The sequence below is a fragment of the Branchiostoma belcheri genome, unplaced genomic scaffold, assembly GCF_001625305.1.
Source record: "Branchiostoma belcheri isolate BF01 breed outbred unplaced genomic scaffold, Haploidv18h27 scaffold16, whole genome shotgun sequence".
In the NCBI taxonomy this organism is placed as follows: Eukaryota; Metazoa; Chordata; class Leptocardii; order Amphioxiformes; family Branchiostomatidae; genus Branchiostoma; species Branchiostoma belcheri.
Genome location: NW_017803046.1, coordinates 1,576,371 through 1,603,284, shown reverse-complemented (window position 1 = coordinate 1,603,284; position 26,914 = coordinate 1,576,371). Strand labels below are relative to the sequence as shown.

Genomic DNA, 26,914 nt, shown 5'->3' with positions numbered 1-26,914 from the left:
ACTAACTGGACGTGTTACGTTTGGTATTTGTACAAATGCATGGTGTGTGTGTGGGGGGGGGAGGGTGCTCAATGCATTGTCGACAGCTTCAGTACAGGGCTGTTTCTCTCGTTGACATGTCTGTTGCAGAAGAAGGATGTTGTAAGATTTATTGTGTTTTCTCACCATTTGCATGCCCGGTAGAGGCTGGACAGCGTCCGATAGCTGTACCATCATCGCCGGGCACTTGTCAATGTCAACCCTGTAAGGGGGAGGGGGTACACTACCACCGTATAGCTCATGTTTTACTTTGAGACGGTGTAAAAGATCGTTACATATTTCCCTTGCCTGATATCAAGGATTTGCGACAAAGCTCTTTCCATGCCCACAATCCAACAAAAGATATAAGTGGACTTGAATGGAAATCCACTCCGGTTGTGTGTTCAGAAATATTCAAGACGTAAATACAAATGTATGATTGAATATACGACTTTACTGAGATAATTATACGAATAAACGAGTATTAGCATTGCAAATACAGGGAATGGCAAAGATAAGTAGCCAAATCATTTTATCTATATAAAATCAAAGTTTATTTTGCATCGGGTGCAATGTATGGCAAATAACACCAAATAAGTATTTCTACTAGCGTAATAATCTAATCATTCAATACATCACACACACACTGCCCTGAATGTAGATCAAACGTCAATGAAACCGAAGGTCCCGCATGACCGTTACCGACGTCTTCATCGCATCGTTCAAAAGCTATATCTGGCAGCTCTCGCCGCGGGGCAGATCTTTACCCCAGTTCTAATGATGGACTTGGAGGTTAATTATACCCCAGGAAAGCCGGCATCCCTTCCAAGATGTTGATTAGTGCATTCCCTGACTACAAATAGTCTTAAATCTCGCCTGATGGTGTCGCGTTACTGAAAACCGACATCAGGTTTGCGTCACGTCAGCTGGACAAGATAAAGGACGTGTTTTCATCTTTTCTTCCATCGACAGACTTTGGGGAGGGTACAAAGTTATCGTCGTCACACTGTCGCCTTCTTTACTGAAAATTTGCCTTTTTCTTCCGCAATTTTGAGTTTATCTTACCGGATGAATTTTCATGTACATGTACTGGTAGACTACGCATACGTATACTCACAACTGGGTAAATAAATAATGGCTCAAATTAAATTTGTGCTCAAAGACCTCCTTGGATCGGCATTCGAGATACGACAAGAAGTCAGGAAAGTCATCGTCCTCCCGGACCCTTTACAGTGCCGCGGGTAGTAACCTCTCTCCTGCCCTCATTTCTTAGACTTCTCGATCAAATACGTTACGTGTTTAAGAACCGTACGTGTGTGCCCTAAACAGGTCACAGGCTTGACCATAAAGTAGCTGCCAGAATAATGTGGGAGTAACTATTAACCCCGAGCCTTCACTTTCTTTCTGTTGTCCACATAGATACAGAATCCGACACAGATGGTTTGAAGGAAAGTTGTTGAGTCTTTCTAGCTTTATCACAAACGTGTGCAAGAACTGGTGCATGCTAATTGCTTATCCGGCATACATCCTTCAACAGTATAAATGGCGGAAAGGCCTTGGGCTAGACCAATCGACCATTCACTTCCGTAGTATTTTACCAGTAACACCACTCCCATTTTTACTTGCTGCACCGATTCGATCGTCGCTTGGTACCGCAGATTGACAAGAAGGTCCAGCCACACTGGTTTACTGCAAATCACTTAGGGCTTGTCACAAGAATTTAGGTTCGTGCACTTCCGCTCTCTTAGTCTGCAAGTTTTCTGTCCTAGGCCCGTTGTAGTATGTCAGACCATCTCTTGTGCTAATAAACTCACAAAAACACTAGATACTTCACGGAGGTTTGACATATCTTTTTTTTCTTGCGAATTGCTTTACTAGAAGTAAGAATTACAGGAGGGTCTGCATGGGGGGGTCCTGGCAACGGTTAACGGTAAATTCAGCAGGGCCGATAACGCTTAACGGTAAATTCAGGACGGTCGGCAACGCTTAACGGTAAATTGACAGGCTTTTTTTTCGAGCTGCACTGAATTTGGTATCTCGCTTTGTGAGAAAAGGTGATCACTGACAAAATTACGTATACCTTACATGTAATGAAGCATGCATTAAAGGTATGTGTTCCCTGTGTTCCCCACCTGCCCTGGTCCCCGAGTGCGTCCACAAATACCGGGGTGTCCGAGTCGACGTCGGCCAGCTTGCAGTCTGCCCAATTTTACCGATGGATTTTGAGAGGGGAGCGCCGAAGGCGCTCGTAATCTAGGGGGTCCGGGGAATGCTCCCCGGGAATTTAGGATTTTAAGCCTTCAAAAACCCAATTTCCCGCATTTTGAGAGGCAAATCATGTGTGAGTGTTTGTCGGTCCTTCTGATGTTTTCATATTTTACTCAAGATTTTTGTTAATTTGCCTGTCAAGGTTGACGGATTCGTTAAAAAAATTCTGTAACTCTCCGCAAACTTCCGGAAATTGAAGGGAAAACTGGTTCTGGCTAGAGCCGAAGGGACCGAGCGCCAAACGCGCGAGCAATGTAGGGGGTCCGGGGGCGATTCTCCCCGGGAAATTTTTGTATTTTTAAACCTTCAATGACGCATTTTCCTGCACTTTGAAAGGCAAAATTAGGCGTAACGAAGAATTATTCATTAACGCTTAACGCTAAATTTAGGATGACAAATAACGTTTTACGTTGAATTAAAACGACCCATAACGCTTCACGAGGAATATACTGATAACGCTTAACGTTGAATTAGAGCAGGCCGGCAACGATTAACGGTAAATTAAAATAGCCCATAACGGTTAACGAAAAAGGGCATGCAGACCCTCTTACAGGGAGAATAGACCTAATATAAATTGGGTTGCCAACAAGTAACTCTATGACCGGCTAACTAATCAGGCAACGTATTCAGCCTATCATAGGCCAAATTTTGCTATCTTTTCAGCAACCCAAGGAGGCTGGTAGAGACTACAGCACTTCGCTTTTTGGCGGCACACCCGAGGACAAATCAACGTGGAAAAACACCCCGATTTTCCCTACTCAATTCAGCTTTGTAATTAACTCCGTCGGAAACTGGTCTTTCAACAGAAGGGATCCCCATTACGCCTGTGACCTGTGGAGTGTTTGTCCGATTATACCTTTTACAGTAACTTTACAGGATCACGTCAAGCCAAAACAGGGTCGCCTGGTCACACATAGCGTGAAACAGACCCTGTCGTGCGATAGAAAAAGGGACCGTCCATTAATCACCAGTCTGGCATTTTAGTTCACAGACGTGATAGACTAGAGATATTCGACGTAAAACCATAAAAGGGAAAACCAAGGGAGTGAGTCGAGTGACTATCTACTATACTATACAGATCTCAGATCATGATAGAGTTGTTAATGTTCTTCGTTTTAATCAGCTCTTACAGCGTAGTGTTCTTTTCCATGGGAATGTTTATATTGGCTTACATGAACTGTACGAGCGCATGGGGAATGTTTTGGGGAAGTGTGTGGGAAGTTGTGGTATACCGGGAGACGTTTATGGTGAAAACATTATTTTTGTGAGACTAGCTTAACGTTCCTCTTTGATTAGGGATGCCGGAATTTTTAGTAGTTTTAATTCCAGAAGGCTAAAAGAGTAGGGTATCACTATCGATCAACCAAATGATCCTAGAACATCTAGAAGGCTACACGCAACGAGCAAGGCTCTGAGAGTTTTGCACCGTTGCGTGAAGGTGGTAGAAAGTACCAAGGACATTATACACAATGCCCTTGAAAGTACTAACTACTAAGTAATAAATTAGTAATACAAATACTGTTTTGAAACCTAATATGTGTTACTTTTATACTCATTCCATTGTAGTCTACTTAGTTTACCGACCTCTGCGAACTTGTGTTCATTGGGGTCATGTTACATAGTTCCCATGTAGGGGTACAAACTCGAAGTTCGAATCATGGACTGGGCACTACAAATACACAGCATGCACACATTTTAACTATCATTATGACGAAATTGATATTACCAATTTACTTTTAACAAGAAATTCTCCATGCATTTACCCTCCCTAAAACCTAACGGAGGTTACCATTGGCTGGTGCATTGCCCCCCCCCCCCCTCCCGGTACTACGTAGTTTGTTTATCTGGAGCTGTACAAGCAAAAAAAAAAACTCAAGGGAATCTCCTTGAGCCTCTTTTTTGAGGGTTCTTGAAAACAGCGGTCACCATTTTGTGTGACCAGCCATGAATCGATTCCAGCGCACCCCTGACGTAGATATAGATGTCGAGTGTCTCCAATACTGCGTCCCGTATTTTACCGCAGTGCCCACCAGGGCAGTATTGCTCACTTTTACTACTCAACAGTCTCCATGAGATAAATCCGCAAGGATGCCCCCGGGACCAAATTCTTGGCGTAGTGGATAGATCAGGCTAGTCGTGCGGCTCTCTCTGGGCCCTCATATGGAACTATATAAGCTGGACTGACACGTACGGTTGAGCATAGTGCCCAAAATAAACACCCCGGTATTGGGGATGGCGACGTGTTATTGTTGTGATTCATAACGCCACATTTATTTGAGATTAATCGGAAGCAGACCTCGCCACATGGTTCTCCATATGGCCGCCCTCCGTGGTCCACCACACAAGAGGTGATCAGCAAGGAATGCACGGGAACCGGTTGGGCAGGGGAAAGTTTCCAGCAACATCGAACCGAGTATTGAGTAACAAACAAACTAGTTTGTTGATACACATGGTGGGTTGTTGAAAAAAATCTCCCCAAAGGAGTTACTTGAAGATCGCTTTAATAGTTCTCAATCGTAGCTCGCAGATAAATTTTCGTCTGAAACAGCAGCATTTCAACTACACAAAATTTTGTACTAAGCTTATATACTTATCGACACATCCAGTAGACTGTATTGAACAATTTGTTCCGGAATTGTCGATCTATTCGAAGTCCGGATCAATATAAAACAAAATCATAGAAAACATGCCGGCTGCGTTGCCATAACCTTTTGAAGCAGGCGATTTATAATCACAAAATCTATAAGTTATAACCCAAGAACAGAGCCATATGATCTCCTTACCTTGTAGTGTTGTAGAGTTGTTGTCCGACCCGCGGACCACTGTACTGAAGATGTGAGAACGAAGATCACCAAGATCACACACAAACTTCCCCCTCTGTAAATACCCGTCAGCCTAGCTAGCGCAGAGCCACACTACCAGCTAGCAGACACCACAGATGACCCCAGTGTTGAATCCTGACAAGTGTCACACCGCAACCTCTGGCGTCACCACTGGAGAAAAATGGACTCTCCCACGGGGCTTTACTCAACATTCCGAGATACGGATGTGAGTCGCCCACATGTGTCCACACGCGGTACTATTTTACATCCACAGGCTCCACAAATATCTATTGATAGAAACAAGGAAGGGGGTTTTCATCTAAATCCGGAATGCCCATATCTGGGAAGAACGTAAAATTTGAACCCCTCCTGTGACAACCCCTGAAAGTGGTATCGCCCGAGCGGTTGATGAAGTAGCCAGAAGTGCCCCTAGACCCGGACAAGGGTCCTGCAGCGGGGCACTTTGACCCTCTTCAAAAAAGTACAACGTGATAAAATATGATGTCAATAGGGATACAGGGCAATGAGGTAAGTTCATCAGTCAATCTACAGATACAGATACATTTGATTCACAGATCGCAGGGCTAGTTCTTGTGGGACGCATAGCTTTGAACAAGACAAGCACAAGGGATGCCATTCGTACCGCGGTACCGTGGAACTAGCCAGGCGGCCACTTACTAAAGCCCTCACCCACAAAAAGGGGGAAATTGTACACAGCAACAGCTACTGTCGAAAAAGAACCATCAAAACGCTTGACCGGTATGAATTTCTAGAAAAAAACTGCTTTGCTAAAAAACACAGTAATCATCTTTGAAACATTAGTCCAGAATTATTGATCGCCTGCCTACTCATAACATTGTTTTGAGATGAGTGACTAAAGAAGCCATGGATGGATTGTGATGATATTTGGTGTATATGGGCGGGTTTTGATAAGATTAAGGTCAAGGTTGATGTTGGGCAACCGAAGTGCATTCCCTTGTTTCGCCTGCCCTCCGTCTGACCAAGGAAGTTATTGATGTTTAACCTCCTTGGTGAGACTGAAAGGAATTGGTGATTAAATCTTTTCTAATACTGATCAATAAAAACGAACAACGTTACTGGATCCGAAGTGTTTGTGATTATTGCCACACACAAAAAAATAAGTTTGACAAGGAACTTGGCACGCTCAAAAAGTGGCACACAGAAGGTTCACAGAAGATGACATTTGCATAGCCTGTTTTGCATAGACTGATGACCCGACACATGTTTTAGTAGCCTGGGTGACAGACTGTTTCCATGGCCTACACACAGGTGAATTTCTCGGCTCCATGGCCAGCATGCACCAAAGGATACCACAGCCCCCCTCAGTTAGGCTAACTCTGGGCCTAGAGTGTTATGAGTCTGGGCTAACAAATATTGGAATGGCATTACCATCCCCCATCCTCCACGGACTGTCCCTAACGCTGCACCAAACTTGACCCGCCCCCAGATCAATGCTATCCCGGCGCTGTCTGGTCTGTAATACCCCTGAGTGTGTACAAATTACTTACATACCGTGGAGCTCACACTCCCCCGTTCAGCCAAGGCCAAGGTGATATTTCCTGGGTACAGAATGTTTTAGCTTCCTGTGAGCGGCGAACCTTGGTGAAGATCATAACATCCTCCCACTTAATAATAACATCTCCCGCCGGGAATCAATTATTCTCTATCCAAGCTCCGCACGGCACGTACCCGGAATGAAATGTGCACACGTAAAGACTCCGGATGCAGACTGGCTCTGATACTTCGGACTGATACTTCCAATGAACTCTTTTATCAATCAATAATCGCTAACAAACTCAACCGCCAACAACAACTAGAAACATCTTTGATCTATCACCGGTATGATACCTCCGTGTACTACAGTATTCTCAGGCACGTGGAGGAGTTACTCATCACGCGATCTGAAGGATTTTTAAATCCTTCAGAGAATCAATAGCCTGGATGATATGCCAGACCCAAAGCACACTGGACACAAAATATCTCAGTGTGCACACTGAGATATTTTGTGTCCAGTGTGCTTTGGGTCTGGCATCCAGGCTAGAGAATCAAAGGCCCTCGCTTTTTAAGGATTCAAATCAGATAAATTAGATTGTTTTCAGATGATGATGATGATGAATTGTTTTCAGGATTTTAATTAAATTCTTAAGGATTTTCAAATCCTGAAAGGCCAAAGATTTTAATTTCACGAGTTGAATTTAAAAGGCGATGGGGTTTTTATTTCCCGACTGTACGGGAAACTATAAACTCTAAACTATATCCTTTATATACACGTGAACACATGCTTATGTTGCAGTGACGTGATGCTATGGTGCGAATAGGGGCCATACTGATCAGACGGGAGGGTTTTATCTGTACCTAAAACCCATCAGCACCCCCTCTCATTAGTCTCTACCAGGACTGGCCTCTACCAGACTCCTAAAATTGGCCAAATAGGGTGACTGATACGCCAGAGGCGTGTTGGCAACCCTATGGCCTACTATTCCTCTGACATGCTTCCAAAGTTTGGTGGAGATGATCCGCGGTGTCTGAATAGCTGGCCCCAAGAGAGGCAGCGACAACAGCTTTCATATGTGACATATATGTTTCTATAATATTCATAGATATGATGATATGTCACCTTCGGAGACAATATTACCGAGCAGATGACAACAACTTATGTCTGAACCCTGAACTGATGAGGCTATCATAGACTTTTCATGGATCCCGTTGCATGCTCCCAACAACCTCGCCATTTTCTTCTTTCTTATCTTCTCGAAAATGTACCAGATCCGGGAACTTCCGCATTTTCGTCAAAACATCACGAGAACGGCATTTTTTTTATTCTACCGCGAAAAGTTCCCAACATTCTACTGCGCACTTTAGAAAGACATTCCTCCGATAAAAACTCTAGAAGGTACCCTGAAAGTTACACAAAACTAACACCCCAGAGAATTCTCGTCGTACCAAACCACCATTTTGAAGGGACCATGCCAAATGAGTTTTTGCTCAGGTGTGCAGAACGGCCTTGTCTAATTAATGTGGTGCTGCTAGTCTGATTACGAAAACAAATTCAATTTTAAAGAAAAAGAAAAACGAATGTAACTCCAACCGCGCAAAACTCCCCCGAAGACATGGAAGAGAGTCCATCCAATCCAAAATAGGATATCAGGTTATGGAGTTACTGTTTACAAGTTATGACGGTGAAGTGCATGGATCAAAAGCGGCCTTTAGCAGTTCGATAGAGGACTGCATCATAATGAAGCTTCAGTGATTTCTTTTCGCCGCTACGGGGCGTTTTTGATCCATGGCGATTTTACAACGGTTCAGGCTTCAGAGTGTTTCAAATTGTCAGATTTGTTACGTGTTTCCCTACATTAGCAATTAATGGCAATAAAGATGGACGAGTTTCTAAGGAAAGAATTTGACCGAGAAAATATGTATCAGAAATACAGTCTAAGCAGGATTTTGCAGTCTGGAAGAGTAAGATAGTCAAAGAAATTGTTCTTTTTTAAGTTAAATGTTGGGTAACTTACTCCTATCATTGCAGTAATTTTTTCGCCGCTACGAGGCGTTTTTTATCCATGGCGATTTCAACACCATTTGTTGCAAACTGTCAGATTTGCTAGCTGGTTCACAGATTGTCAAGCGATGCTTGGCATAATTACCTGAATTTACCTGAACTGAATTTACCTGAACTGCAGAGACTACGTCTCTGCAAATCAGGAGCCAGAAGGCGGGTAGCCCTTAGTAGCTCCTATGGTCATCTTCTTCCGTATGTATTCGTCGATGCTACTCTTGAATCTGTTTACTGACGTCTGCTTCACCGTCTCCAGTGGTAACTTGTTCCATTCCTGGATCACTCTGACACTGAAGAATTTTTTCCTGATATTCAACTTAGCAAGTGGCATTTCCAATTTGAGATGATGGCCCCTTGTGGCATAGGGGTTACTTGCTAGTGTGAATAGATCCTCCATGCGAATTCCTTCCTTTCCCTTGAGAATTAAATGACAATTATGCAAATCAGGAGCTAATTATCAGAATTGATTAAGAATTCCTATAAAACTGCTGTGTTCCACAATAGGACTACATGTACTTGCAACACTTGTGACATGTAATTGAGAACGAAACATTGGCAGATATAGATCATGTTAATGAAGACCTAATTTGCATAATTATTGGGAAAGTGCTATAACTTCATAGTGGTAACTGCCGGGAATTTCCCTGGACTGATTCTGATGAAATCTATCCAGTTGCTTGAGTAACAATTTGTGTATTTCATTATCTGGATTTCTAACCTTCTTCGTCGTAATCAGACAATGTGAACGTATTGAAATAAAATACGACACAGAGGTAGACCTTTCAATAAATAGCATTTATTCCAATGGTAATAAAATGATACTTATAAATTAAGATAGGAATTATTTCAATAAATATGACATTGACAACAACTGCACCCATGAATTATATTTATACAAACACTTTGTGTCTTCCTTCTTACCCGACCATGAGCCCAGACAAGTTGACACAACCTATACCCTATCCACGACCTTTGGTATAAAACTTAATGAAGTGAAATCTTTCACAGACTTTGCGAAACAGAAATATAGCACCGAATTCGCCAGCGCCATCCTCCCATGACAATGAGATTCGTCTAACTTGGGTTACCAACAGTCACTTCAACAATAGAGTTCAGCAGAATGTATGCCACCTCCTGCAAAGTGATAGGACGATAGACTGGACACCAGGCTACTTGGCCAACGAAACCCACACAGTGATGGTTTCCCAAAAACATCTTATCAGGGGGCTGAAACAAACTTTCCTCGGAGTCACGTTGGCCCCAGAGCCGAAGAGCTCGAGCTACGCTGTGCCCCCCATGCCACTGAGAATTCTAGGATTCCAGGCTACTAGCACCTACTAACTAATCGGTAACATCCGGAACCAATTGCAGGGTACTGAAAAATATATGCTATCAAAGGCGCATCATGGACAACACCTTGACGTAATTTACACATCACTAGTTTTAGAGATTTTCACGTTAGAGCTAATCTTGCCCTTAGCACGTACTGACGCCATCTGAGGTTCGTCCTCAGCGTCAGAACTTGAAGACGTCGAGGGAGCATCGACGTATTTCAGCGTGACCTTGGTCGCCCTTGTGCTTGATTTGGACTCAAGAGGACCATTGCTGAAGGTGACGGTTTTAGTGGGAGACTTTGTTGTCTTGGTTGTTGTTGTTGTTGATGATGAGGAAGATCCCGAGGGCTCTTTGAATCCAGCCTGACAGAGGAGAGAAAGAATTAGAAATGAGCAACCACTGAACAGTTGACGGGGCTTCTTATCATCGACAGCGGTAGACCAAATAAAGTCGTTCTATCAAATACTAGTACATGTACTACATCAAAGCTGCATGTTTCACATTTTCCTTTGCTCATGATCATGTATAGGAATCAGTCATCAAAAAGAAATCGAACCAAACTATACCTACATGCCCCGGGAGCGGTGTGCCCTTGGGAAAGGCATTTTACGCAACTTTAATTTCCCCCAATATGCCAGTTTTGGCCGGTACCGCATCGTGGGGAGCGGACGAAAGCTACATAGGCTGACACTCAGGCTATGGCAGATGGGTACTAGTATTATCGGAAGAAGAAGAAGATACGGTAAAAATGGAAGATATCTACAGTGGTTAAGACAACACCAACCATTCTCCGTAGTCGGTCGTTTTCCTTCTGCAGACTCCTGATTTGCTCGGACAGCTCCCTCCAGTCGGCCGTGACCCTCCCCAGCTCTACCGCGTGCCGCTTGGCTTCGTCCGTAACACGTCTGATCTGCAGTGTAAGGTAGAGGTGAATAACTTATGACTTTGTAACTCTCTTGGAGACAATTGTATCGATATAAAAATCCTGCAAACACCATTATTGAACAGAAAACAGTTTAGTTTCAAACACAAGAAGCTGCAATTGTTGGATATGTCTAGTAGTATGAGCTACCTGTAAATATTTATCTTTCCTTTTTCCTTTCCTCTCTTTTCCTTTTTTCTTTTCTTTTCTTTTCTTTTTTCTTTTCTTTTCTTTTCTTTTTTCTTTTCATTTCTTTCCGTACCTACCCTCTCCATGTAGTACGCCTCCAGGTCCTTTTTGGTGTTCCTGACGACCTTCTCGTAGTGACTGCGCATGTCCATGAGGCCGGAGCTGCAGTGGATTTCGTCGGTGTGACACCGCTTCCTCAGAGCCTCGTTATCGCCCTTCAGCCGGCGGTTAATCCCGGACAGCGCGGTGATCTCCTGGTGTGGAGAAAGGTACACGTTTGGGAAACGATAATGCCTCCGCCCCAGAGGCGTCACAAAAAAAAACGCAATACAGTACATTAATTTGATACAAAGAATTGTAAAGCAACCATACTTATACCATACCGAAAAACTGATTCTGGGTGCGGGTGGTATTCAAGTTTGAATATACAGGAAGAAAGTTCAATCAAATATAATGACTGAAAAATTGTACCAATATTTGAATAAAAAAGGACGAAAGTGTAAAAGCTATTTTCAATCAATTATAATGTTTCAGACCAAGGACATTGTACAATAGTATAATGTCCTTGTTCAGACTGAAAAATTATACAAATAGCAACTCGATGAAATTGATGATGGTTTATAAGTAAACGCGAGTTTGAATATACTGAAAAATGTGAAAGCTATACTTGGAGTAGCAAATCATCTTGTTTTTTTTGTCCGTTATATTGTTACGTAATTACTTAAGTTTAGTTACTGACCTCTCTAGCCTCTGAAAGATGGTTCTCTAGGTCTTTCCTGATGCTGGCCTCTTTTTCATACCTGGGAGCGCAAAACAGAACGTTAGACTTGTTGGTTCGCCGTTAACGTTTTACAAGATCGGTATACGGTATTTTTGTTCGATGTTGTTGAATATCTTAGACCCTCTGCATCCGCGGAAAGGACTGTGGTCATAAACTATTGAAGCTTCCCCCTGGTCAGTACAGTGCACGGTAACCATATGTCCGTTTCCAGAACATTTACTCACAACAAAAAGTCTGTGATTCAAGTTAATCAAAGATAGATATTTTGATATCTATCTTTACATTTAAAAATGTATACATTTGAGAATGTATCGCGCGGAGCCCCCGTGCGATAGGCTACAAAAATGCAGTTGACTGTACTTGAGGAAATTTGCGTCTTGGAATTACTCTGAAGTTCAAAGCTTTATGTCACTTTATATAATAGTGTTCATATGCATCAACACACGTGCTTGTGACACATGCGGTGCCTCAGGCAAGATATGTGTGAAGGACGATTTCTATAGAACCAGGTGTGTTTACGACATTTCATGCTTGTCTCGCGGCTTGTGACGTGGCAAGGGATCAAAAGATATTCTTTGGGCCACACAACCCCTCAGGGTATATGCTGAAAGTGCGCTGACCCGTCCAAGCCCCCCCCCCCTTTACAACTGGCCGCGGTAACTAATATTGACACAACCATCCAGTAGTTACCTTTTGAATAGTTTTTGTGTCAAATTTCCTTTTAGATAAAGCCCACGTGTCTTTAAAGAGCCTGTTAACATTCAAACATTTGGTATATCCAAGAGTGTCTTCCTTTTGTTGATCATGAGTTCTGCAAAAGACCGGTGTAGCCACTTGGTTATTGTCAAGGTCGCTGTGCCCCAAACTGTACCCAGGGTCACTCCCTCACTACAGCTCCAGGCGTCTATTTAATCTACAAATTTGTCAGTCGAAATCACATGGACAAAAGCAATGATAGAATAACAAACTGGATCTCCACGATCTCATACCTTAGCTAAACAATTATTGTTGTCTCATTATCTATGAAAAGTATGCCCTAATTTGCATTATACTTGTATGGCGATGTCAACCTCGACCTAAAATAATATGTCACAAAGATGAAATCCCCATCTTGTCAAAACATGCATAATGAGATACAAAAAACGGAAGTTCTGCTACAGTACGACGACAGACAGACAGAAAGATGTCCACTATCAAATTTGCCCTTCGTTTTGTCGACACCAAATCATCAAGTTCCAGCCATAACCTGTCGAGTTGTGCTAACCACAAACACATAACATTCTTGACTAAAGTAAAAAAAAAGATCCATGTTAACTTTGAAAGAACCACAGAGGAATTACATTAATAATTTCACACTGCCGACAAATGACAAAAGTCACGTTATTGGCGTCGGTGTATGGTGCTTATCGCCCATCGAGATCGGATAATTGCGTCCCTCCCCTGTTGTGTAGTGATTATGTTCCCAACGAGCCGGCAAATTGTGGCTTCCTGTACGGCTTTCAGCTTTTGAGGCGTTTCCTATATTTACAAATCCCCAGTGTACATATAGCTTTGCTAACAGGTTTGTAATAACTGTGGGGTGCACCATACGCGTACGAGTAACAATAGTTTTATTTTAAAAACGGATTTAGATTAGGGTAATAATCAGACTTTAAAAAATCAAACTTTCTTGCAAATTCATGTCCGATGACTAATTGCAAGAACATTCTAAATTATAAAGTAATAGTAAACAATAGAAAGGAGAATCCTCAACTAATGCTACTTCCAATATACTTGCTGTTGTGATAATATTAACATTTTAATTATTACCACTTTACATTTTCAGCTGCATTCAAAATGCTTTCTCTTTGCGTTACAACTTTGATAACGGTTTGTCGTGTAGGACACTCCGATATTTTCTATCCTGTGTTCTACCCTTCCATTTATTTTGAAACAATAATTATAGATTATTTGTAACTGATACCCATAATTGTCGACAGAGGTTAAAAATAATGAAAGACGACCTTCACATTTTAGGTACCGTAAGTTGTGCAGCTAGCGTTTTAACATATTTTTGTGAATTGAAGTGGTCTTCCCTACCTGTTTTTGAACAGGTCCAAGTCTCTTTCCAACTGCTCTGTGCGTCGAATATAAGCATCGACGTCCACCTGAACTTCACTGGCGCTGACGGACGTCAGGTTGGACTGTACCGGGGAGAGAGCGCGGGACGACACTGGGGACAGGGCACGGGATCCGGATGGCACCGGGGAGAGGGCACGGGAGGAAACCGGGGACAGGGCACGGGGGGACACCGGGGACAGGGCTCGAGGTGACACCGGGGACAAGGCACGGGGGGACAGGACGTCAGACGACACCTGAGATACAACTGTGCTGCTAACGTTAGCTCTGACAGAGTGCCGAGTTTCGGCTTTAGGCGACAGAAGAACGGGGGAGAGGGTAGGCGGTGATAGGGGGATCTTGTTCCCGAAAACCTCGTCCATGTCCACTTTTTCCAGCCCCCCGTCAGCCGCATGGCCACTGGTTTCGATCTGGACGAACGCCAGCGGTTTCTCCTGCCGGTGGGAGGACGAGTACTCCCCGCTGGAGCGGCGGAGAGAGGGGGCGGCTGGAGGTTCTCACCAGCAGGCGGGTCCGGCCCGTGTCGGCTCCGTACGCCCGGCTGACTGGCGGCGGGCTGGTCGGGGACGTGTAGCCCGTCTGCGCGGAGTAGGACGCCCGGGAAGAAGCACGAGTCGACCCCGAGAAGCTTCTCCTTTCCTGGGAGGACCGGACGAAGCTGGACCCGGCCCATCGGGACGACAGCGACTGTGACCGCGACCCTGACTGGCCGAAGCTGAAGAAACTGCCCAGCGTCGACGCCAGCCCGGGTTTGTGATAATTGCTGGTGTAGCTCATCGTTAATCTAACATGGCGCTTGATAACTCACACCACAGAAAAACAACCTTATATCTTGTCTCATCTAAACGTCCTATAAACGGGAGCCCCGGGGTGGCACATTAAGTAGAACCGGTAAGACGACCAGCAGTGAGCGACTGAGAGTCACACAGGTCACAAAGATGAACAGAGGACGGGTCATGAGTGCACGATGTGAGCGGTGACATCTAACACGCAAAGATCATGTGTCCTTCAAAAGCACTGGATAGTTTCTGTCCCATTGTAACATATTCAGCGATGTGTGACAAGAAATAGTCTATTTAGGCAGAACTTTCCTTCTTTAAGGAACAGTTCTTCATTGTCATTGGTTGTCAAATGAACAACTTCATTTTTCACGGCTCCATGATTATTAACTATCCAACATACCAACCAATCAATGAATTACTGGCATTTACGAGTTACGACTGCGCCCTTGCGATTAACCTATGGTTTGAAAGACAACAGTCTGCCGAGCGCGGCGGATCGCCTGAGGACAGCCGTAGACTACATAATTTGTGTACGTACATTGTGCGTTGGATTAATAACTTTCCCTTTCTAATAATTTGAACTCCTTTGGAGCCGGTTTTAGTCAATGGAGCTTTTAAGTTTAACACATGTTTAAATCAATATGATTTAGTAACATCGATTTAGGCAGAGACCGCAAAGAGCTTTTTTTTCAAAGAGGAATCGAAAAATAAGATGTCACAAAATAGCCCTTCTTAGAAATATCCCATGCTGGAAATGAAAGCTGACCTGAGTATTTTCAAACGACCTTCGACATGTCTCATAGGACTAAAAGGTCATATTTCCTTCGTTTTGATTAATTACTCATAATAGCGTAGTGTCATGTCTGTAGAGATATAGACCACCTGTGCATTATCATGCAAGCCATGTTCCATGTACATTGTTGCATCACCTATATAGGCTATATGAAATAGTGTACTGTTAGTCTTGATACATAGAATTCGTAAGCATTACTGTAGCTAAGTAGACGTTATAGTAGATACCAGTTTGATATGTAGTACCTCTGAAGAACTTTCCATACATTTTACCGGTTACAATTGTTGTGCATTAAAGTTTGATTGGATTAATTTCACAAACATTCTTCGTAGCTCAAAAAGCCGACTGACATTTCAGAATGGCAATTCCAAGTCCGTAACCATGAGTTTTTGCCGCCTTATGAATGCAGAATGCACTCATAAATATTGCAATAGTGTAACGTTATGACGCTTCGCTCCGGTGTCAGCTTTCTCCCTAGGGCAGGGCTAGACTTATTTACATGACTGATTCATATATATGTTGGGGGATCAGCCAAAATCATAGTAACTTTAAAATCAACAGCTACCGAAATTTGTTCGCATGGCAAAGAAAGAGGATAAGTTAAGTGGCCAACAACAGAAATTCATAGAATGCAGAAAATTACTTCTTTGTAGTGATAGTGAAGACAGTAATACCTTTGGAGGGGAAAGATTCTTTAATCAACCTGAAAATGCATTTATCTTTAAATGTGCTGCCGATTACACACATTATGAGTATGATACTATCAACTGGATATTGTCCTGATTAAAAAAAATGTCTTCATTTATGTTTAAAAGAAGTCTCAGGTTGTACGTCCATGTGAGTATAAAAAAAGAAATGTTGTTACACAGAAAATCTTGGAAAAGAGTGGTTTAAATATATGAACATTAATGCACAGGGTATTGTTTGTCCACAACATAAAGTCATACAAATATTAAAAAACATAACTTATATGCACATGTAACAGACAAATATGGTAACACAAGAAATCTTTTAGTGCTAGAACAAACAGCAGATATGATGAAGAAAGTATCATATGCCTTGGTGGACTTTAAATTTCTATTTCAACTAAGATTTAAATATCTGGTATGACACAGGAATATGAAATCTGCAGTAAGAACTGTTACATGGGTGCAGAGGTAAAAACCCTCTGTCCCAACCAAGGAATTATCACCTTCCAATTTGGATTATATTCAGAACAATGGAATTATTACCTAGATAAAGGAATTATCACCTGTGTTCTTACAAAAGGAAGATGGACCCTTATCAAAGCATTATCACCTCTGGGTCTGCAAAGGAATTATTTATTACCTATTGGCCATTATGAAAGGAATTATTACCTATAAGTCATTATGAAAGGAATTATTACCTCTGAGTTCTTATCAAAGGCATTATCACCTCTGGGTTTTCAAAGGAATTATTACCTATTGGTCCTTATCAAATGCATTATCATCTCTGGGTTCATATTAAAGGAATTATTACCCCTGAGTCATTATCAAAGGAATTATTACCTCTGGATCTTTGTCAAAGGAATCATCTACGAGTCCTTATCAAAGGAATAATATCACCCAGAAATGATAATTACCAACCACAGGATTATTACCTACGGTGGAAATACATAGAAAGCTTATTTTGATAAAGGAATTATCACCTCTGGTTCTCAAAGAAAATACAACCTACCAGTATTACCCAAGTGGTCTTCAACAAAGGAATTATTACCCTGGATTGGTCCAGGGGATTATTACCTAGAGGTGTATATAGCACCTTGGGTCAGGGACATAGGTATGATTACCCTAAATGGGTCCATCACCTAAAGGGTATCATCCTGGGTGAGTCTCAGGGAATTGATACCTCAGTGGTCCTTAGCAAAGGAATTATTACCCTAGATGGAACTAAGAAATTATCACCTAAATCAAATGTGCCCCAAACAAAGGAATTATTACCCTGGGTCAGTCCCAGGGAATTATTACCTGGAGGTGTATTTAACAAAGGTATTATCACCAAGGGAATCATTACCTAATGGTGTACTTGACAAAGGAATTATCACCCCCGGTATGACCCAGGGAATTATTACCTAGAAGGAATTATTACCCTGGGTCAGTCCCAAACAAAGGAATTATCACCCTGGGTATGACCCAGAGAATTATCACCTAAAGGTGTGCTTAGCAAAGGAATTATTACCCTGGGCCAGTCTCAGGGAATTATTACCTAAAGCTGAATTTAACAAAGGAATTATCACCCTGGGCCAGTCTCAGGGAATTATTACCTAGAGGTGTATTTTACAAAGGAATTATCACCCTGGGCCAGTCTCAGGGAATTATTACCTAAAGCTGAATTTAACAAAGGAATTATCACCCTGGGCCAGTCTCAGGGAATTATTACCTAGAGGTGTATTTTACAAAGGAATTATCACCCTGGGTCAGTCCCAGGGAATTATTACCTAGAGCTGTATTTAACAAAGGAATTATCACCCTGGGTCCAGGGAATTATTACCTAGAGGTGTACTTAGCAAAGGAATAATTACCCTGGGTATGGCCCAGGGAATTATCACCTGAATTTTATTACCCTGGGTATGACTCATGGAATTATCACCTGTAGTACAGGTGAACAATGGAATCATTACCATGGGTATGACCTAGGAAATTAAAACGGAAGGGATCCCAACAACAAAAACAGCTTGATCACAAGGTATCATAACCCTAATCAAGTCCCAGATGATTATTACAATTGCAGGGTCCTAAAAGTAGGCATTATTACCCTAGGTGGAGTCCCAAGGAATTATTACCTAAACGGTTCTTAACCAAAAGTCCCAGGGAATTATTACCTAAGAAATTCGTAACAAAGGAATTATTACCCTGGGTTAACTCCCAGGAAACAGAGAGCATGTCAGTATAAAAGGAATTATAGTTCAAGGGAATTACTACCTACCTAAGGGATATCTAAAAGAAATAATTCCTTGGGTTAAATTTCAATGAATTATCACTAGAGGGTCCTGAAAATCATCAAAATATAAGGGGTCCTTAACAACGGCATTGTTACCCTTGTTGAGGCCCAGGGGATTATTACCTAAGACATTTTTGATTAAACACTACATGTATCAAAAAGGTACTGTGTTCTGATGAATGAAGTTAGCTACACTCATTCCCTCTCTCCATGTTCTTAATTATCATTGAGAATCTTATATACACATTATCACATCATGCAAAACCCAGTCTCATCTGGAATAGCATCTCACACTTTACAATGGACCTGAAGGTACCAGTTGTTCAATACAAACTTTACCTTACACAAACCATCCTTGGTCACTTGTTTTTAAAAACAATTTTGCGTCATGTCCTCTTTCCTTCTTCCCCTCTTTCCATAACTTTCTAACAGAGAAAACATTTCCCATACTCATTTCCTAGGAGTACAACAATACAACAATTATGTACATATAAAAAAGCAAATGCAAATGTGTCTTCATGTAAAACTGGCAAGGTATATGTACCTAGCTAGTCATATACATGTACTGTGTTATGGACACAACAGGCCATAAGACACAACATTGTTTACCCTAGTGTATAAGCAAATATTCCAGTGAGACACTTACTGTACATTCAGTTCCACAAGATACACAATTCAGCTGTCTAAAAGACAACCTTAATCACATAATAACTATATCATTGTACCTTACAATTCAATATCTCAATCCACATTTACAAATAGTATTATAGATCAACATCATATCTATTGAGTACACTGATATATACCTACTGGTTATGTGTCTGGTCTTGGCTAATTGTCATGAATCATACATGCAATCATGTGGAAACAACAAAGTGCATGAAAAAAGGCACACAAAAAAGTGCTCGCAGAGAAAAAAATGTCCTGAGAAGAATATACACATCTTACTTGAATGCTAAATACACGTCAACAACAACAATAGCAGTAGTACCTGAAGGTAAGTTTATGTTTGTTTTGGTTTGAAATGTACGTAACTGACTTTGAGAGCATTCTTGTTGTTGTTGTTCTGTCTGTGCAGGCTGCAGTGATGTTCAGTTGAAGTGAGCGGGGCCTTGGATGAGCTCAGGGTTTGGCCCCTTGGCAAGGTGTGGTTTTGCCCCCTCCCTGAGGGCTGGCCCCTTCACGTACTCAGGGTTAGGGCCATGCTGCTCCACATAATCCTTCCTGTATAGGGACAACAGTGTTCAGAAGGATAGATATTCTATTTTAAAGAGGTCATGACACAAAAATATGACCTTATCTGATTGTAGTTGATGTAACCAGTATTACCTGGCTAACAGACACGTTTACAATAAATATACACGGTTCTCCTGTTACATTCGAAATGTCAATGTGTAAAAGTTTTTAAAACACTATCCACAATGATTACCCAAAATGTTAAATCTTTATAAATGTAAGAAACTCACATGAGCAGTTCACGGTTAGGTCCATTGAGCAGAGAATGGTCCGGACCATTCGGCTTGTTCCGTAGGGGGGACACATAGCCTGCACTGTTGGCAAAAGAGAGGACCCAAAATTTCCAGAATCATCTTAATTTACTCAACTTCTTATCTACACACATTTTTTTGGCAATTAAGTGCAGTAAATGTTTTACTTCAGAAATTTCTAGCAACTTTTATGGAAATGATTCTACATATACATTTCTATGGATGAAGTAGGAATTTCTATTTTCTTCATTATAATGCATTTTGTGACAATTGAAGAGAGTTGTGCCATATGAAATACTGTACTACCTTGAGGGTTTAGTTCTAGCTGTGGTTGTGGCACGAGTGGTAGTCTTTGAAGAAGTTTTGATCCTGGACTGTACAGAGCTGCAAGAAAGTAAGAACAAGCTTTGAGGACATTAAACAAAAAATCTTGTTTTCTCTGTAATGTGTTTCCCCACTTCTAATGGACATTTAGATGATTTGCTCCGAGGGTTAAACAAGAGCTGAAATGAAGTTTTCTTCACTTATTTATTTGTTTCAGGCTCTCACTGGCCATATTTAGTACAGGAACAAAACCGAAATACATACAAAACACACATGAATCAAATCCTATATATACAGACGTTTCCAGAGGTTTGTGAAGAATGAGTTGCGATAGAAGGCTTAAGTACTGACTGAACAATGGTGTTAGATGAGTGGAAAAATGGTACTATTTTATGGATACCAGTATCTATACTTACCTGGAACTACCAATCATAGTCTTGATCGGACTCTTCTGTGCTGTTTTCCCCACAGAGGGTCCGCGTGAGCCAGACTTGGGACTCCTGGCGCGCTGGGCGCGGTGCCCGGCGGTGTCGTCCCCAAACACGGGAGCTTGCAGTGAGCTGGAGAACTCCACGGGCTGGGAGCCGCTACTGCTGTCAAACCTGGCAGGAGAGGTGGTCCGCGCTGGGCCGGCTGGGGGCACAACACAGGATAGGTTTACATACATTGTATATACATGTACTTTTTTTTCAGAAGCAACAAGAACAAATACCCGAAGTGCCATGGATCCTGACAGAAATCACAGTCAAAACAGTCAAACAGTCTCTTAATTTTTGGGGTACCACCCATAAATTATAGCTAGAGCTAACCTACAATACAAAACAAGCAAACGTTTTCCGTCAGCGACATCGCATTTTTGCCTCAACGTTATCAGTATGCTGTCCAGGGATAGGATTGATTCAACTTAGTACATCAAAAGAATGACAAAAAAATTGGCTTTGAAAATCCCATTTTGCCGCATTGGATGCCTTTTGTATCCCCACCTGTTGGCTCAGTGACATGTGAAGATCTGGAACTAGTAGAAGCAGCAGGCTGTTGGTCGTCCTGCATGAACTTCAGCAGCTGCACGACTTTCTCCTTATCATAGTCAGCTGACTCCAGCGCCATCTGGACCACCGTGTGAGGCATGTTGGGATACAGGGCCTTGACCTCCGACCTCACTGTGGAAAAGGAAAACTCTACGTTTAGACCACAGTTATTAGTTATGATAAAATCATTCCCATACTTTTTTGTGTATATGGCAGTGCCCATCTCTATTTCTCTCTATATATACCGGGTAATCAACTGTACTTGGTGTAACCTGGCTGAGGGCTGAATCTGTGTGAATGTAAAGTAAGCACTGGGCTATTGCTACAGTCAAATGTACAGTACATTGCCTGGTACATTTTTTGTGTATGCAACAGATGGAAAAGAAAAGACGGACAAACAACAAAAAGAAGCATTTACCTCTATTTTTCTGGGCCTCGGTAAGTTGTGGAGGATGTGCAGGTTGCGCCGGTGGCTTGGGTACTGTGGTAGTCTTCTTAGGAGAGGGTTTCTTGGGGGTTGTCTTTGTTGGGGAAGCCTTTGGGGTGGCACCTCGCTTCCTGTACCCCATCTGCTCCAGAGTGTCCGCTGTCTCTCGCTCATCGTTCATCAGACTGGTGACCATGACGGTAGAAGTCATAGTTAGCACATACCAATACTGTTTTGTTTAAAAACTGTGCCTAGAATAGTAGAAAATACATTCCTCTAAAATTTGTTCACATGTGAATAGCCAACCTTTCCAAAGCTACCTCCCATATTTAAATGTAGCAGTGAATGTGACAACATTATACATTTATATCTTCTAAGTCAATGAATCTCATTCCACGCACATGTCCTTATTTTTGAAATGGTTAGAAACAAACTTACAGCTCCAGTGTTGTACTGATGATATCTCTCTTGGCAGCAGGGTAGGCATGACACAGTCTGTTTAGGGCAGCGGTGTCAATGGTAAAGGATGTATCCTGCAGAGAAGTACACATTATTACCTCCGGGGAAGGAGACATCCGTCCAAGGAAGGGTTCTGTTGCTAGTGTGTTTGCAGCTGTAACTCACGGTGGGCTGGACGGATTTCTTTGGGTCTTGGTATATGATCTGCTATTGGGATCCAGATGATGCGCATCATTTGTTCTCCACAGATTGCAAAAATTTCAGCAGAGAGGGGCTTAAACATTTCTTCTCCACAGAGTGCAATAATTTCAGCAGAGAGGGGCTTAGTACTGTTATGGTCAACATATCCAGTCACACTGAACAATTGACCATACATTTTCCATCAAATGACACAGACTACTTGTCTTACTGAAAAATAAAATTACTGTCTTACTCCACACTAAGCAAACTTAGTAAGTTAGATCTAAAGATAGAAACTTGTTGGGAATGTCAAAGATATTGATGCAGCACATTTGTAACTGGTTTTCTATGTAAGATTTAGGAAAACCACAGTACATAAAATATTAAAAACAAAGAATTTGAATGGAATATTCTCTTGTGTTAGATGTGTTAAACAGCATTACGGATATTCCTAATTTTAGATAAGAGAAGTAAGCTAGAACAGCTTTACAAGGAGAGTACACAGCAAAAGGTCTGCACCCATCACAGCAGAGCCTTACAGCCATAATACCCTCCTGTAGCAGGTTATGGAGCTCCCTGCCGGCAGCAGTACGGGGACGGGGAGGCAAGTCTTCCTCCTACGGACATGTCAACAGCCCTTCAAACTTAACAAGCAAACTTTGAAAAATAATCCCCCTGTATTTAGTCATTGAGTGTACTGGTGGCATCCTCCTAGAGTTAACAGTTTTATGACAAAAATGTGTAACCACATGTATACCATTGTATTGTTAACTCTTCACAATCTAATTTCAGTTCCAGTTGTTTTGATATTACTTAGTACAAGGACATTAATGTCCTTGCTTAGTACATGTATATAACATGATTGCTACATCTAACAGTACATGTATGCATGAACACATAGCTCATTCACATGCAACAGAACAAAAACCTTCAAGAGTCAAATAATCAACAATCATTTGCACAATGATCCTGAACACATACAATCGAACACAATACTATACTAACCTGTTCCTGTTCTCTTAATTGTTGTTGTTGTTGTTGTTGTTGTTGTTGTGAACGTCTGTTCTGTTGGCAGTTCCAACATTCCCACCCTGGATACTGGACCTGTCCATTACAGGAAATTGTGTGCCTTTAACGTAATAAACTTTACCTGACATTACATTATTTTGCAGTCAGCCAATGTCGGCGAGAGTGGGCCTCTTGCACATAGTAGCTGATTGCAGTTATGAATGCCATAAATATCGACCTATCGCTTCTATTTTTTTCATTGCATAAAGAAGACATCATGTGCTTGCAATAGAAGGCATGACATCTCAGAAAAACTATTTTTGTATAGGATATGCAGCCATAAAATGTGCTTATTTTATCATTTTCAATGGCACAGCAAAACTGACGTACCAGACCTTACAACATGGCAAACAAACAACCAAACAATTTAACAAACAAGACTTACCTCCTTAATATGGCATGTCTTACACTTGGGTTTAGCAACATGAGTCATCTGGATGTTTTCTTGGCGGGGGCTCTGTTAGAATGACAATTACGAATAGTTTATGAGCAATCGAGCATACGAGCATACGACTTGTAGACGGCAAATAACAGCAAATTTTGCACAAGTCAACTAATCATTAGCTGGTTCTCTGACATTTTTATGTAAAATTTCTGCAAGAAGCCATTATGAAAAACAGGATGTTGGAAGGAAAACTCCTGACTTCTGATCATTATGATTTAATCATTTACAATGGGCTGTGCTGTTTCAGCCATTGATTCTGCAGGTGCTGCAGCTGTACCTACCCTGGCAGGTGACCTGGGTGCAGCTGGCTGCGGCTGCGGCACCTGCATGGTGGTGCGCGGGTCTGTCCAGCTTGTCTTCTTGTTGATATGGTCAATGAAAAAGCTAAACAAGGAAAGATGTTGGTACTTCTAGTGCATGTAGGTACATTGCACAATATAAATATCATATACTCAAATCATAACTGATGAAAAACATGTAAAAAAATTTCACAACGTTTGCTTACATATTGAGAATTTCTTTGTATCAATTGACAAACATCAATTTTGTATTTGTGTTTCTCAGACCAAGGATTTAGATCTAGAATTTTTTTAACCTCATTCATCAGACTACTAGTACGTAGTTTTTTCAGACACAGCTGTGTCTGAAAAAACATGATCTGTGATGCTAAAATTGTCCTAGATCGTCACACTGAGAAGTGAGATTCCAAATTATGTATGGGGGTGGGGGCTGAAAGAAATTCTGCTCAGATACGGGTCTGCCTATTTACCGGAATACACCGGAAAACAGAGTTAAACACCGGAAAACACCGGAAAACACATATAGGAGGCTAAAATCTACCGGAATACACCCTGATATGATGAGATGACATACCGAATTGCTGTATTTTGACATGAAGTAACGTGTATATCGCCGCGGGAACAAGAAATCGTTATGAATTGGCGATCGCGGAGGCGAGCCGACCAGTCGCCATGTTTGTTTACATTGCCGACTACGAAATGTCTTGTTTAACGCGATCGCCGTACAGAAGTGAAATTTACCGAAATGAAGAGGTCTTTGATGCAGGTACCGCAAGTTGCTACATTCTGGCATGAAATAAGTCGTATATGACTTTGTTATATGACGTTGGGAATAAGAAATCACTATGAATCGGCGGAATCGACCCGGCCAGACGCCATGTTTGTTTACTTAGCAGCCGGCTATAACGCTATTTTTCTCTCTTGTGTATTTTAGAGTCATTTCTGAGCAACTAACCAACGAAGTAATACTGATGTTTTCAGTACATTCATGTGCCTGTCGGTACATTTTACGACTGAGAAAATAGAATATTGAAAATGCATCTATGTTTTGGACGACTAAATTTCACGGAACGGGGCAAATAAAGAGTTCGCGATGCATCTAAGTTAGCGAAAAAAAAGAACCAAATACAAAAGGAAATGCCGCCTCTTTATAGACCGGATCACTTAAATCATTTTCCGATCGCGGGGAACGCGCGGTCACAACATCGCAGCACTCAAATACACTACCGGATAACACTAATGTGACAACATGTGAAGTACCGGCCGTGGCGACGGAGCGCCGCGCACGTGTTTACCATTTTCAAGAGTTCACAAAATTTTTAGGACAATACTAAATTCTGGAGCGCCGGGTGTCAGCGGAAGACACACATTGAATGGGGCCACCTTGCCTGCTGTAACCTGGCCGGACCACGGAAAAGTTAGCTCGGCGTAGCTAGTTTATAAAAAATTCGATTGCGGAGGAGTGAGCCTGTGCTTCCGAATTTAAAATTTGATGCAAACCAAAACAAGAACGAGGGGCTACTGGGGCTTACTATTCTGAACGGGAACGAGCGAAAAGGTTTTTTAAAAATATCTCGTAAACTACTGCTTATGTCACAAAATCAAAGGTGGAAAGCTTCTCGTCGCTGGGACGTTCCCACGTGTTGCCAAGACGAGTCGGCACGTCCTGATCAGACAGAGCGGCGTCACGCCCTCAGCACAGGCATGGCCCCGCCCACCGGGCGGGCGGCAAAAGATTTCAAAGGCCCAAATATTGTAGCAAACCCCGCATTTTCACTTCGTACCGCTGGCTGGTATAGTCCCGCTCCAAATTAATTTTCCTGTAGCATTTCTTAGGATTTAAAGAGATTTCGTGATACGAAATGAAAAGATTTCTGTCAACTGAACCTTTGTAACGGCATGCATTACATGGATATAATCTTTGTTAAAGATTTCTGTGTTAACTAGAGCCGAAAGTGCATTAGAACTGGCCATCATCAGTTGAGGCACAACTACCATGTTATATTCGTGTTACGTTACGACGAAAAAGAACGTTCACGGCGTGCAGACCATTTTAAATCTTACCAACCCTCTTAGAGTTGTTTTTACTCTTACGGGGGTATTTATTTTCGGCCGTGGTTCCACTGAGATCGGCGGCTGGCTGGCGAACGCCGGATGCGCCCCCCTCTGGATCCGCGGGTGCATGTAGCTGCTTTATCCAAAGTAATTATAAGCATGCTTTCTTTATCATTTTGGGCATACAAAAACGAAGTCACTGTTCAACACAAATCAAGTTCCTTTATAGATAATTTTGTTAACGTTATATAAATATAGGTTAATACGTTAACATGAACGTAACTGTGAGTATGACCTGGACGGTATTAAAAGAAACACATATAAAAATACACATTTTCCCCGGGAAATATGCAAATCTTACATCACGTGTGCCTGCTACGCGTCTCTGATTGGTTGAGTTTCTCTGCCGGCAAAAACAAGCGTGGGGACGCCCGCTCAAATAGTTTTCTTTGTTTGAAAAGTAACGCTAATTTCCACCACTACATAACGAAATTCTTGTGAATAAATGTATAACTCAAAAAGTCTTTAGGGGAAATAAATATTCTTATCCGGATTTTTGGTGTATTTGGTGTTCTT

The 26,914-nt window shown here is 41.9% G+C and overlaps 3 protein-coding genes across 3 annotated transcripts in view; all 3 read right to left on the bottom strand.

Annotated features, from left to right (window-relative positions):
- The window catches only part of LOC109466014, a 29,556-nt gene extending 24,207 nt beyond the window's left edge, over positions 1 to 5,349 (bottom strand). Inside the window, exon 1 of the mRNA XM_019763537.1 lies at positions 5,070 to 5,349. The gene's annotated coding sequence lies outside the window, so the exon portion shown is untranslated. The remainder of the gene's footprint in view (positions 1 to 5,069) is intronic.
- A 4,763-nt stretch (positions 5,350 to 10,112) lies between these two features.
- Positions 10,113 to 17,915, bottom strand: LOC109465889 (keratin, type I cytoskeletal 23-like). The gene is made up of 5 exons (XM_019763377.1): positions 13,992 to 17,915; positions 11,871 to 11,931; positions 11,209 to 11,385; positions 10,805 to 10,930; positions 10,113 to 10,382 (listed from the first exon to the last, which is right to left on the bottom strand). Exons 1-5 carry the CDS (start codon positions 14,390 to 14,392, stop codon positions 10,113 to 10,115), a joined length of 1,035 nt encoding a protein of 344 aa, XP_019618936.1. The 5' UTR covers positions 14,393 to 17,915.
- Positions 17,916 to 17,965: 50 nt separating this feature from the next.
- The window catches only part of LOC109466018, an 11,251-nt gene continuing 2,302 nt past the window's right edge, over positions 17,966 to 26,914 (bottom strand). The window contains exons 2-11 of the mRNA XM_019763542.1: positions 24,266 to 24,368; positions 23,925 to 23,996; positions 23,477 to 23,575; positions 22,271 to 22,365; positions 21,824 to 22,017; positions 21,361 to 21,537; positions 20,794 to 21,010; positions 20,360 to 20,437; positions 20,033 to 20,116; positions 17,966 to 19,790 (exon numbers count right to left, since the gene is read on the bottom strand). Coding sequence (XP_019619101.1) covers positions 19,658 to 19,790; positions 20,033 to 20,116; positions 20,360 to 20,437; positions 20,794 to 21,010; positions 21,361 to 21,537; positions 21,824 to 22,017; positions 22,271 to 22,365; positions 23,477 to 23,575; positions 23,925 to 23,996; positions 24,266 to 24,368 — 1,252 coding nt within the window. The 3' untranslated portion in view covers positions 17,966 to 19,657. The remainder of the gene's footprint in view (positions 19,791 to 20,032; positions 20,117 to 20,359; positions 20,438 to 20,793; positions 21,011 to 21,360; positions 21,538 to 21,823; positions 22,018 to 22,270; positions 22,366 to 23,476; positions 23,576 to 23,924; positions 23,997 to 24,265; positions 24,369 to 26,914) is intronic.

Excerpts from the sequence above, each read along its gene's own strand:
- LOC109465889 (XM_019763377.1), bottom strand. The coding sequence starts at position 14,392 with ATGGACGAGGTTTTCGGGAACAAGATCCCCCTATCACCGCCTACCCTC. Across the intron at positions 11,386-11,870 it reads ATCTTTCAGAGGCTAGAGAG|GAGATCACCGCGCTGTCCGG; the intron begins GTCAGTAACTAA and ends TCTCCACACCAG. Across the intron at positions 10,931-11,208 it reads AGGCGTACTACATGGAGAGG|ATCAGACGTGTTACGGACGA; the intron begins GTAGGTACGGAA and ends CTTACACTGCAG.